We start from the raw sequence: 12800 nt of genomic DNA on the forward strand, positions 1-12800 counted from the left end.
GTGGATCGCGGTGGCCGCGAGATTAGGTTGCCTTTCTTCTGTACCCCTGCTATGAAGTATTGGTCTCACCGTGCAATGTTCTGAACCAGCGAGCTGCAGGTGAAAAGATACTTCATGTAGAAAGTTCACGGTTGGCCATCGATTACAGACAGATGCCCGCATAAAATTCTCCATGCACTGCTTCACTTCCGGTCTTCTGTACCTCCCTGTACCTCCTTGTCCGCTTCAGGCCATCGAGCTGCAGCTGCGAAGATACTTCATCAGGAAAGTCTTTGGCTCGCCATCGATTACAGCGTGACACTATGTAAGTCGAGGTCGACGTGCATGCATGAGTACCTAGGTAGGTATGCCAAGTCCCCTCATCTGCTGTGCCCTCCTAATACCACCTTGCCTATCCCAGACCAGCGAGCTAGAGATTGGAATCTACTGTATCTAGCAGGTTCCTCGTTAACCGTTGATTCCCAGAGTGTGACACCGCGTTTTCAACACTTTTTGTACTTCCTCAACACATTCAACACACCATTGCGAGTAATGTTAAAGCCGCGTGTCGATGACTGCGTTCCACATTGCCGGTTGACGGAACACCGCAGTAGTCACTAACACAACATGTGCGATCGTCATTACTCCGCCGATTCTACTCAACACAGCAATTCCCAGGTGAAGTGTTGATTGTAGTTCCTGCAGTTCGACCATATTCGTTATGTATCCCCACGTCAATAGTCACGCAACAGTTACACAGCGTCTGCCCTCCCCGTCCCTACCCCGCCAATTCTACTGTATTCAGCAACTTTTAAGTAAACTGTTGATCGTAGCTCCTCCTGCGAGCCATGCACAGCCGGCATATTTAGGCATCAATCTACCTAGTCAAAGCGACAGTTACACAGCATACATGCGCGCACCTCCGTTGCATCACACGTTACACCCCGTGCCAACACACTCAATATACCGGAAGCAGTAACTTGGGGCAAAGGTATGGATCTATGGATGTGGCATGGACACAACCCGCATATGCGCCATTCCGGTGCCAAGAAGCTCAACGCACTGTATCGAGTAGGTTGGGGGAAGAGTGTAGATTGTAGGTGCATGAGAAGACATCGGGGATGCGGAAATGCACCTTATGCGCTCTTCTGCATGCTGCGTCATGGTCACAAAGAGGGGTGATTTGCGCATTCCTGTGTACCCAGGTAGGTAGGTGTAGGTATGATGCCTGTGTGTGTGGGTGTCTGCTTGCAGATATGCCGGTGAACGGGGCGAGGATTAAGGTTCGTCACCGATGAGAGTGTAAGTCGGACAAGGGTAGACGAAGGAGGGGTTGTTGCATTACTACATATAGTAAGAAAAGTCGAATAGACCAGAAAACCGTGGATTATAGCGAACTGTCAATCTCGCTTACCGCATGGCCTCAAGAGATCACCTGGGGAGAAAAGGCTTAGCTGGAGGCCTGACACTGCATAGCATGCACCACCACCATCAGCTAGCCAGGTTACACAAAGCAGTGCGAGGAGGCATCATTTTGAACGAAACAGTATGTGTATTTTGAACAGAAAGAAGCAATGAGCGTACACGTAAGCAATGAGGTAAATGGATGGCAGAAACCGTCTCTGCCTCATCGCATGGGACAAACAGGGTACACCACATGTGGGTATCAAATACAGGAGAAAGAGAGCGCCGCCCACACTTCCGCATCCCGGCCTCGCCCTGCCTTGCTACAAGAAACCCTGTACATCCATCCAAGCGCCCCAAAACACCGAACCTGAAAAGCATCGCTCCTCCTCTCGAATTCAGCGCATGTGAATGCGCAAAGAGGCCAGCGCACCTGATACCCTTACCTACGGGGCCCCAGATGGTTGTGCCTGCTGTTGGCCATTCGACTCGGTCTTTGAGCGGAGGTGGTTCGTAAGCACTGTGATGTTGTCGCGCGCTTCCGGTACCGTTTCGACGATATGCCTCAGGTTGATCATCTGCAGTTCTGAGACTACAGAGTTTTGGGACAAACTAGATCCCAAGATCGTAACAATGACTGGCGCATCGATGTATGGACCGAGAATTTCAAGTGCCTTGGGGATCTGGTGGTGTGGCGGGCCGTTGACGGGTGGCGTGGGTTGTTGGACTGGGACCATGTTTGCAGGCGGTGCGGCGAAAGGATTGCCGTATTGGCCTGATGGGTAGGCAGCACTGACAGGCGAGAACTGAGGTGCGTGAGGGTTGCTAAGCGGCGATGGGCCGTTGTTGAGAACAGGCGGGGCGACTTGACCAGTTGCAATCTCTTGTTCTGGGTATCGCTCGAAATGTTGGGTAGGTGGAAGCTGAGGCTTGATCTCGGGAAGCTTGGCAACCATGGCTAGGATTAACATGTGTTCCTTGCGAGGGGTCTCGATAGTGCAGTACTCGAGCATGTCGATGAAAGGAGGGAGGTTGCTGCCGCCCTCCTCAATGGGGATGACGTAGAGGTCGCGCAGGATGTCGTTGTCTTCGACAGGTACTACTCCCCATCTGCCCCGTGAGTGGAAGTACTCATACAGATGGTCCATGATGGTGCGTCCATCCGTTGTAACAGGGCTGACGGCCAGGATGGAAACTTCATGGCTCTCGGTGTGGCCAATGTTCTGGATATAGTCGTTTCCCTTTGCGCTTTCGATGCGACCTTGGATCGCCACAGTGTTGGTCAGCAGCTTCTCCCACGGCACGATCTGACCGAAGTCACCACCAGCGACGAATCTAGCGACCGCATCGAAAGGCTCCATTGACTGCATGTTGATGGAGCCCTGCCAGCAAACAGTCGGGTCCGAGGAGTATCCTGACATCTCAACATCATTGTCTTCGTCTTTGAGCAAACGGTCGACGTCGGCGTCATCAACTGCAGCCGGAGGCTTGTCTTGCATGTGCATTGAGCTTTGGCGACGCTGAAGGAAGGCCTGCTGATCATGCTGTGGCGATCGAACTTTGTCAAAGACGGAGTTGATGTCGAAGTTGGCTGATGCTCGTCGTGCGTGCTCAGACTGGGCGGTGTCAATCTCTGTAGGTCTTCGTGATGCACCGGCGGGACTCTCTGGAGGGCGTGTTCCGGATGGTGACTGCATCGCAGTGTCCTCGGTGATGCTCTCTCGTTCGCGGAGTGTGGGCTGCTTAAAGTCGTCATGGTCGTTCTCGAAGTTGTCTTCGCCGACAATCTCCTCGCCCTTGTGAGTCTTGCGTAGTCGCGGTCCGGCCTCCTCAGTCAGGATCATCTGCTTCTCGGCCGCTTCGCGCATGGCTGCGTATTCACGTTGCTTGTCCTCGCTCGCCATCTCTTCAGCCTCCATACTGACCAGATCATCAGCTTTCAAGCTTCCAGAGAGGAGGCGATCCACAAGCACCGTGTTCTTCTTGACATTGAACATGATGGTACGAATCTTGGTGAAGTATGGCGAAGACGATCCAGTAGGTTCGCCGTAGAGGTTGAAAGCGGCATGGCTCATTTCGAGAGTGTACTTGGTGGCGAGGGATTTGGCAGTCTGGCCATCCGGTATGCGGAATCCCCTGGTCTCCGAGGCGGTGCTGATCAACGGTGCGAGAGTGTCCCGAAGCTTCTCTGCCACGGCCTTTTGGTTTTGGGGGAGCGAGTCGATGTCGCCGACTGGGGCTGACTGGGGGGTAGGCTTGCTCTCGTGGTGGCTGGACTTTCTGCGCTTCTTGCTCGCGTTGGCCTTTTCAGTGGCAGGCTCATGGCGACGCTTCTCGCCAAGTGGCGATTGTGGCTGACTCGTCTCCTGTTTACAAGTGTGAGTGTGCGACAGTTTGTTTAGTGTACAACGACATACCTTTGACTCTGCATGTCCGTTGGAGGCCTCTGGTGTAGGCACAGTGACGGGAGCAGGCGTGGGCGTGGGAGCCTCAGCCGGGGCCTGAGCGGTTTGTGAGGGCGTGGCCGACTGTTGAGGCGTGCTGGCCTTCTCGGAGACGGCCTCCTGCTTGACGTCGCTGGGGCGGGGTTTGGGCTTAGAGCCCTTCTTGCGTGCCCACGGTCTCTCTCCACGCGCCATGGCAGCGAGCAGCTCGGTGTGGTCTTCGGGCTTGCATTGCTCGCAGTAGTAGTTCTTGCCCTCCCAGAAGTCGCCCTCGGGGAGGCCCAGGCACTTGTTGTGTTGCCAGGCTTCGCAGCTGTCGCAGCAGATCATCTGGCGTCCGCGGATGTCGCGCTGGTCGCCGCAGACGCAGCGGATGATGGCGTCCTCCTCTTCCTCATCTTGCTGGGAGGACTGCGTCGACTGCGCGCGCTGTGACTGGGCCTTTGCTTGTCCCTTCTTGCTTTGCGCCTGTCCCTTCTTCTCCGGAACTGGTGGCGCCTTGGCCTTGGGAGCGGGGGAGGGCTCGTCGAGGGAATCGGCGTTCTTGGTGTGGTGGCCTTTGTTGGCGCGCCCGGAGCGGCGGATCTCGTCTGCGGTGGCAATATCAGCATCAGTGTGAGGGTTGGGGATGGGCGTGCGCGTGGTGGTGCGGGTGCCATGAGGGGCGCGACTCAGTGGCTTGATGCGACGGATGCGCGTAGATGGTGTCTGCTTACCGGCCATGGTGTCGGACACGGGTGATGGGCTCAATATAGACGATACCACGAGTGCAGCTTATGCTATTGCGGAACAAGATTCAAAAAGTCTCTACGGAAGCCCCAATCCTGCCTTACGCGCGTCGCACTGCGGACAGACGGACACCAAGTATGGAGCCGCCTCTAACTAGTAAACGAGCGCGAGCGAGCGCTCCTGCCCAACTGCACAGACAGAAGGCGCGATGCGTTGTGCGACTGCCGGTTATGAGTCGCAACTGCCTCTTGCGCGTACCTGCCGAATGCGGAGCCGGTGCCGCGCGGTGCGTGGGCGCAAAAGAGATGTCAGCCGCGAGGGATGGAAGCTCAATGCATGCGCTGGGTCGTGAGCGCACTAGAAGATAGCAGTGGGCGGGCGCGGGTTGCCAGTGGGAGTCGCAATGTGTCGTGTGGTGTCGGACTGAGTGGTGTCAGTGAGGAGGTGGAGCTTTGACACAGCGTTTTGCCGACGCCTTGGCTGCCGTAATCCTGGCCACTAGCGAGCTGTGGACCCTTTGCGCGGCTGGCGTCAGAGCTACTGGGAGCAGCGCCAGCCAGTCTCAACAAGAACAAGAACACTGGCGGAATCGCAGACTATAGGCACATACACGACGACCCATATTTCCAAAAGAGCAAGAACCACCTGCACCATCATGGCCGACGCACGAGCTCTTTTGCGACAACAGCGCGCAGCACGGCAGCAGGCGCAAAAGCCCCAAAAGCAATCGGCAGCTCCTGCGACGGCACCCGCGTCGAAAAAGCGCAAGGCTACAGACGAGACCGTGGAGGAGAGGAAACGCACGCGAACCGAGGAAGAGGCTGGCGTACCAGCGGGCTTCTTCGATGCTGGAGCTGCACAAGATGGAGAAGAAGCCGCGCCGGCAGCAGACCAGAAAAGCGCGCCAACACCAGATACCCAGCCTCCAGAGGCACCCAAGGCGCCTGAGCCCCAACTCGATCCCACAGCCCAAGCAGAGCTCGATGCCTTCTTGAACGAGATGAACGCCGAGAAGCCCATGCCACCACCACCCACGAGATCCGCCTACTCGGGCGCTGTCATCGAGGCCGCGCCCATGACAGCCGCCCAGATCGCCGCACAAGCACGAGAAGACCAGAGTGCACAACGCGCAAGGAGGGACGAGGAGATGGAGGGCGAGAAAGAGGATGCTGCGCGGGCGCTTGAAGACGAATTCGAGGAGATGGAAGGCCTTGAAGAGAGGGTGAAGCGACTACGGGAACAGAGGGAAGCATTGCGATCCACGTCTGGAGCACCAGTCAAGGCAGAGAGCGTTGCGCCAGCGCCTCAAACCATCGAAGAAGATGGCGAGAGCGAGTCCGACGACGAAGACTGGGACGACTGGAGGTTCCGTCCCGCTTGATTTTCATAACTGCATTGCATATAACAGGCTTTCTGGTGGTCAGCGCATGTACTATATTGTAGCATTACACCATTGTGATACCCGGGGAGGCGTTTCCAAGCAGCGATGCGTTCAGTCCAAGCAGGGTTGTCCTTGTCATACAAATACGACATCACATAGAGACAATTACCTATCTTGCTTTTCCAACACTTCGAACGACTTGCAGCCCAAACCAAACCCCTGACATGTGAGATGGCGGTATCGAGTGCCAAGGCGAGCGTCATTGGTGAGAAACCAAACGCTTCAGGCACGAATGAGACAACCTAACCCCACTCACCCACTTCCACCCTCGACTGACACGTGCCCTCGCGAGTTACTGCTCTCTCTTAGACACACGCGTTCAAATACGACTCGGCACCCCCAACACGAACTCCGCACACGGCATCCTACCCCACAATGTCGCGACGGCCCAACCCTGCCGCTGATCGGGCGGAACAGAATCGCGCCACGCTCAAGAACTTGGTGAAGCTTGAGGGCAACAAGACATGCTCCGACTGCAAGAGGAACAAACGTGAGTTATCGAAGATCTACGTATAATGCGCCTTTACTGACAGCTACTGCAGACCCACGATGGGCCAGCTGGAACTTGGGCGTCTTCATCTGCATTCGGTGCTCGGGCATCCACCGTGGCATGGGAACACATATCAGCAAAGTGAAGTCGGTCGACCTCGATACCTGGACCGACGAGCAACTCCAGAGCGTGCTGAAATGGGGCAATGCGCGAGCGAACAAGTACTGGGAGTCGAAACTGGCGCCTGGCCATGTGCCGTCCGAGGCAAAGATTGAGAACTTCATTCGCACAAAGTACGAGTCGAAGCGATGGGTCATGGAGGGACCTATGCCCGATCCCTCGACTCTGGAGGCGGACGATGACGATATCGTGAGTGGGCCAGGCCGGGACAGCAAGACATTAGCACAAGATGGTAACTAACAAAGTATAGCCATTGAAGAAGGTTCAGGAGAAGGTCCAAATAGAACGCTCCGCATCGCAACGCCTAGCTCAGAGCTCCAGCCAGCCTCCCCCTCCCCCGCGACAAGCACAGCCGCCGCCAACCATCGACCTTTTCGGCGACGACCCCGTTCCTCAGCGACCGAGCACCGGACCCCCGATCGCAGCCAGAGGGCCTCCCAAGGCAGAGACAGCCCCACCGAAACAGAACAAGGCAGGCGATTCATTGTTGGGATTGGACTTCCTCGGCGGGTCGTCTTCTGCGGCACCATCTCGTCCATCCAGCACAGGTCCTGCTGCAGCGGCGCCGTCGAGACCAGATCTCAAGCAGTCCATCTTATCGCTATACGCTTCCAAGCCTGCCGCATCACCCCAGCCCCAGCAACATGCACGTCAAGACTCATTCGGCGGACTGGCGTCGCCCCAAGGCCAGCAATCGCCCCAACAGTCGGCCTTTGGTGGCATGAACGATGCCTTTAGCAGTCTGTCTTTCAACCCTGCTCCGGCGGCTAAACCCTCACCTTTCTCCGGCCTCGACAGCTTCTCTAGCGCAAAGTCACCGCCTTCAACATCTTCCTCCAACATGTTTGGTGGTGGCGGCAACTTCTTCGATTCCAAGCCTGCTTCCCAGACCCAATCGCAAAGCCGCACAATGAGTCCGTCGGGTGGAATGGCTGACTTCAGTGCTTTCTCTTCCCCCGCTCCATCCAAGCCTGCAGCTCCCGCAGCAAGCGGCATGAACGATCTTCTGGACCTGTCTATGCCGTCTGCACCGGCGCCTGCACCAAGGGTCACTTCCCCACCACTCGCATCGCCACAAGCGAGCTCAGCTTTCAACCTGTCTTCACCAGCACCAGCACCCGCCCCCAAAGCTGCCCCTGCCCCTGCGACCGTTAACTACTCAGGATTCTCGAACATGGACGCTTGGGGTAGCAATGACGTCTGGGGTTCTTCTGCTCCGAGCCAGCCCGCAGCTCCATCCACGGCATCGCACGCTCAGCCTACGACCCCCGGCTGGGGCGCACCACAAGTAACCCAAGACGACGATTTCGGTGGTTGGAGCAGTGCCGCACCTACCACATCCACGCAGACGACTACTACAACTCACACCACGACCACTCAAAGTAAGCCTGCAGGAGGATTCGGTGGTGGTAGCGATGATCTCTTCTCGAATGTTTGGGAATAGAAGTGGTGTGTTGGATCGGTGTTTGCATGCTACACGTACTTTAATCCGTATCCTTCGGAGCGTGAAACAAGATGCGGCTCTGGACGGAGTGTAATGTACATAGTATGATGTTTATAGACCGCTGAATCGAAACCACAATAGACATGCTCCCAAAACGCCAGATATGCATACGGCGCCTGCCGTTCCCGCCTGTAACACATCATTCCTGTGACCCTATCCCAGGACTTTTATCAGTATCCCCATCGTGGTCGCCTGCGCTCCCAACCTCATGTCCTCTCTCTAGCCTTTTGTCGTGATGTTGCACCCCGACCATCCTGGAACAAGTTCCTGTATAAACTCCCATCTTCACCCACTCTATCTTTTCTCAAAAGATCAAATGCCAAATCCAATACAACATCACCACCGTCCCTATTATTATCCCCGCCAACTTCAGAATCGCGACCTTGTTCCCCGATGAAGCCATGCGTGTGAGGCGTGTGGCGGAGCCTTTTAGTGATGTGCCGAAGGAGGAGAAAGTGTCGCTCTAGAGGATGAGATGTTAGCGGGCGTGTAGTGGGTGTTGAAAGTCGAGATAGAGGCGGCTTGTTGGACCATTGCTAGGAAGGATGAAGGGGTATTGCAGGGACATGTGGGGGTGGAACTCCGTGAAGCGCGTGCTCCTTGTTGGAATGTTCATGAGGATATAGGTTTCTGAGGGAATAGAAGTGATGTGAGGGAAGACGTTGCATGGGTGCACAGGAGATGCGCGGATAACGTACTGTGCTGTCGATAACATGTTGGTCGCGCGCATTATCGTAGATGTCTATTGTTACGCCCCGAAGCGCAGATACCTTCGAGGCAAGTTCATCGAGGCGGGAATTGTTTTGTTGTTCGCGCTCGTAGGCTTGCGACATTGTTGCGGGTTATCGGGGGCGCCTGGTCTTCGTTCCAGGTGTCTTTTGGGGTTGCGATGGCTGTTGTCGAAGTATGTGCGGTCGCGTCGATACGGGGGGTGTAATGCCTTCTTCACGGGCTTGCTGGGTGCTGAGTGTGTCTTTGAGGCGGTTCGACCGTCTGGCAACCTTCATACGCGACTTGCCATGAGTGACGTTCGGGCGCCAAGGGACCCTGAAGGAATGGGGCTAGCGTCAATGGGCGGGTTCACGCGTGCCCACGCGGGTCTGGGGAAGCTGCGCTCCGCCCATTCTGCAACTCCCAAACCTCTGCATGCTTTCTGCTGTCATCTTCTTTCGTCTTGCCCGTTATCATGGCCTTGCAAGTACATCGACCACGCCGATGATCACTCACTACCTAGCGCGTCATGCAAGTGCCTAAGGGCAGCAACAGCAAAGTACTTCGACACCCCTTGCGCAGCACCCATCGCCATCGGAGAACAGCGTACCCAGGTACTGTCATGTAGCACTACATCCAACGACAAAGCATCATGAAGATCAACATTCTGGAAGATACGGCTAAAGCCAGCTTCCGTTTATGATTCGCGCGTCCCTGCACGCCGCGGTCTCCAAGCGTGAGAGATGTACACACGACAACCCGGTGAAGGCTGCTTCTCTGCATTGCTTTCAACTCGAAACACTGCGGGGTCACTCACTCGCTGCAGTGTTCTGAAATTATGTGCCATGCATCTACTGCGCCGCAAAACGCTGCATCGCTTGCCAGGGGAACAACAACCATTACAGCGACGCCTTCCAGCTACCTGCTGCGGGGTAGGTGTGATGGGTTGCTCAGCCTATATCTTTTAGAGGGCTTAGATACTTGGGCTCCGTGGATGTGTATGCCCATAAATAGTATACGGATACTATCTGCGCCAGCCTTGCTTATCTCCCCACGAGTTCGGTCTCTTCATGGGGGCCATCATGATGGGGCCGAGACATTTCCGCATACCGGCGCTGCTTGATCGTATCTGCGAGGTCCAAGCCGCAAGGCTGAGGTTGAGAGCGCAGTCTGAGTACATTCGCAGTCTCACCACAACGGCGAGATGCATACACTTCTCGTACTCGATCCTTGGCTTTGGATCTGCCTTCTCTCTACTCCCCTCAGTACTCCAACAACACCCCGTCCACCATCCCTACCACTCACAGTCCTCCCCTAATCTACCGGGGAATGTATCGTAGCCTGCATGTCTTATTACCGGGAGACACACACAAAGCACAAAGTAGGTCACGATTACCGTCGCAGATGTACCAGAGCCTAGTTCATGTAAGTCCGAAGGATGCTCTTCCTTACAGCATCGCCGGATCTGGCATGGTGCTGGTGGCGAAGCAGTGTACTGAAGCATTTTCGGTTGCATCCCGCATATTCGGCCCCCGGTTGTGCTACGCCGCAAAGCCTCGTGCCGTTTGATGGTACATACCCGGATGTACTGTGGTGGGGTGAGGAGGGTGGTGTATAAGTGAGTAGGTTTGGTCTCGTCTGAAGTGTAGCAAGTCTCTGGCTTTTGGCTTTCGTCTTGGGTCGGTTCATACGCAAATTTCTTTCCGACTTTGCCTATCTTCCTTCGGGCACGATGGCATTCTTTCGTACCCTTTTTCTGGCTTATGCCATTGCGTGTGTCCACGCCGCAGTCACACCACTCGACTCTTCAGTACAGGTCCGCCATGCTCCGGGCCACTCTGCGGAAGATACATACCACGCTATCAAGCGAGGCTTAGCTTTAGCTAGCTTAGAGAATCGGGAGGCTTCTTTCAAAGCTGAGCCGATAAGCATAGCAAGAAGTTGGAGCGGTGCCACTTTGTTGTCGGTGTAAGTACACATACAGGGTGCTTCTCATGTCGATGGACGCTGATCATTCCTCCAGGCAAGCCGGAACCAATCAGGCTGGGGACCACCAAAACGGTACCGGGGTGATTGAAGCTGGCATAGAAGTCACCTGTCGAAAGTGCTACGTAAAGGGAGTTGCTACTGCCGAGCTTACGATTGACGGCGACTTCGACGCGGAGACGCTCCTCAACAGCACCGCCGACTCAGTCAAGACAAGTGTTCAGAACCTCACAAGCGACTTCAAAGACTATCTAGTCAAGTCGATAGAAGAGGTCGAAAATACTTTCGACATGAGTGACGGGATCGACGCATCTGACTTCGACTTCGACTTCCCCACATTCAATCTTACATTTGACCTTGACGTTCCGCCCATCGAGGATGCTAACTTACACTTCCAATTCGATGACATGGAGCTATACCTGGAGATTGGAACCACTCTGAGCGCCGGTGCGACATACGAAATTACCCTCTTCGCCACACAAACTCCCGTCGGGATGAAGATAGGACAATACCTAATGCTTGGCGCAGTCGTTACTGTTGATCTGATATTGGCTGTAGAAGGTGCTATCGACATCAGTACCGGATTCCACATCAAGCTTGACGATGGCGTTGCTATTGATCTTCCATTGTTCGGGAACGAAGTCGCCGATATGACTGTGTAAGTTCCAGCTCTCACACCTGACCACATCTTCGATGTATTTGCAAGATATTAACTACATTCAGCAACGGCGGTCAATTCGAGTTCCTACCTGTCACTCTCGAAAGCGCAAGCATATCTATGTCGGCAGCTCTTCGTGTTGGTGCTCACTGCGGTCTTGAGGTCATTCCACCCGACCCACCAGCCTTCAACGTCTTCAACATGAACTTTGGACCTCCAGCAGTAGAAGCCGGCATTGAAGTCGCCGTCTTCGCAAACATAGCTGAGTTCAACACCAACATCACCTACGCTGCAGATGACGAAGACTGCAAACTGAAAGTCCTGCAAGAATACAACTTTGCTGTAGGCGCCATCGCTGGAGCCTCAGTCGCTGTTGAATTCCTCAACGAGACAAAGACATGGGGTCCTGTAGCAGAACTATCTACTGCCATCTTCACGACCACGTTGGTGGAGGTATGTGGTATTCAAGGCAAGCCTACTCCGGCACCCACCATCACACCTGGACCGGAGAGACGTGAGGATCTCACCGAAACGGTGATAAGTACCGAAATCACCAGAAGCGGTGTCAGCTGCGCTATTCCCGGGCCTGCCAACTGCCCCAACTCGAAGCAAGTCTCAACTACTACGAAGTTCAGCTCCACTATTACAACGTCAGTAGCATCAGGCGTTGAAGCGACATGGCCTGTCGAAGCATCCGATACCGTCGAAGAAACCATTGCATTCGGCACACAAGCGAAGACTATGAGAGCTGTGTCCGGCAAACCAACACCATACGTTGCTTCACCTGACGAAGATGGTAATGACGATGTACACAATCTTGTCAATGGCTCGACCGCAGGTGTCAGTAACAAAGTCATCATCGGTGTCTGCGTCGGTCTAATTTTGCCCATCCTGATTGCCATCATCGGAGCTGTTATGTAAGTCTGACCTTTCCCGAAAGCTCTTGCACCGTCTCAAAGACTGACTTATTGCGACACAGCTTCTTCCGTAGGCGCAAGCGGTATGCTGCCGTGGGCGGACCTGCGGCACCCATGGTCGCTGAGCCTTACACCGGCCACACCGACTATAAGGACCGGATTGAGGAGTCGAAGTATTCTAACGTTGGTGTTTCGGAGATGCGCCTTTGATTTCCTCTCTCTCAGTGCTGTTCACAATTTCCTTTCGGTCCTGTCCAATGATGCGATGAGTCTTTCCTTTTCTCGTTAAGTTCGGGTACTCGGTCGGCGTCTCACCTGTCTCTTTATCTTTTGCACAGTCACCAACCGATTTAAAAA

The 12800-nt window shown here is 54.9% G+C and overlaps 5 protein-coding genes across 5 annotated transcripts; 3 read left to right on the forward strand and 2 right to left on the reverse strand.

Annotated features, from left to right (window-relative positions):
- Positions 1–1829: 1829 nt before the first annotated feature.
- Positions 1830–4550, reverse strand: J4E78_006561 (uncharacterized protein; the record flags this gene model as incomplete). Its single annotated transcript, XM_049367171.1, has 2 exons — positions 1830–3749; positions 3801–4550. The coding sequence occupies 2 exons, from the start codon at positions 4548–4550 to the stop codon at positions 1830–1832; spliced, it is 2670 nt and encodes an 889-aa protein (XP_049220918.1).
- Positions 4551–5211: 661 nt separating this feature from the next.
- Positions 5212–5937, forward strand: J4E78_006562 (uncharacterized protein; the record flags this gene model as incomplete). Its single annotated transcript, XM_049367172.1, has 1 exon — positions 5212–5937. The coding sequence occupies one exon, from the start codon at positions 5212–5214 to the stop codon at positions 5935–5937; it is 726 nt and encodes a 241-aa protein (XP_049220919.1).
- A 435-nt stretch (positions 5938–6372) lies between these two features.
- J4E78_006563 (uncharacterized protein) lies at positions 6373–8111 on the forward strand (the record flags this gene model as incomplete). The annotated part of the gene is made up of 3 exons (XM_049367173.1): positions 6373–6487; positions 6540–6856; positions 6918–8111. The coding sequence occupies 3 exons, from the start codon at positions 6373–6375 to the stop codon at positions 8109–8111; spliced, it is 1626 nt and encodes a 541-aa protein (XP_049220920.1).
- A 364-nt stretch (positions 8112–8475) lies between these two features.
- On the reverse strand, positions 8476–9004 carry J4E78_006564 (uncharacterized protein; the record flags this gene model as incomplete). Its single annotated transcript, XM_049367174.1, has 2 exons — positions 8476–8634; positions 8870–9004. 2 exons carry the CDS (start codon positions 9002–9004, stop codon positions 8476–8478), a joined length of 294 nt encoding a protein of 97 aa, XP_049220921.1.
- Positions 9005–10465: 1461 nt separating this feature from the next.
- Positions 10466–12653, forward strand: J4E78_006565 (uncharacterized protein; the record flags this gene model as incomplete). The annotated part of the gene is made up of 5 exons (XM_049367175.1): positions 10466–10472; positions 10673–10850; positions 10906–11526; positions 11592–12443; positions 12506–12653. The coding sequence occupies 5 exons, from the start codon at positions 10466–10468 to the stop codon at positions 12651–12653; spliced, it is 1806 nt and encodes a 601-aa protein (XP_049220922.1).
- Positions 12654–12800: the final 147 nt, after the last annotated feature.

Source organism: Alternaria triticimaculans (assembly GCF_023758025.1).
Source record: "Alternaria triticimaculans strain BMP 0046 chromosome Unknown scaffold_9, whole genome shotgun sequence".
Lineage (NCBI taxonomy): Eukaryota > Fungi > Ascomycota > Dothideomycetes > Pleosporales > Pleosporaceae > Alternaria > Alternaria triticimaculans.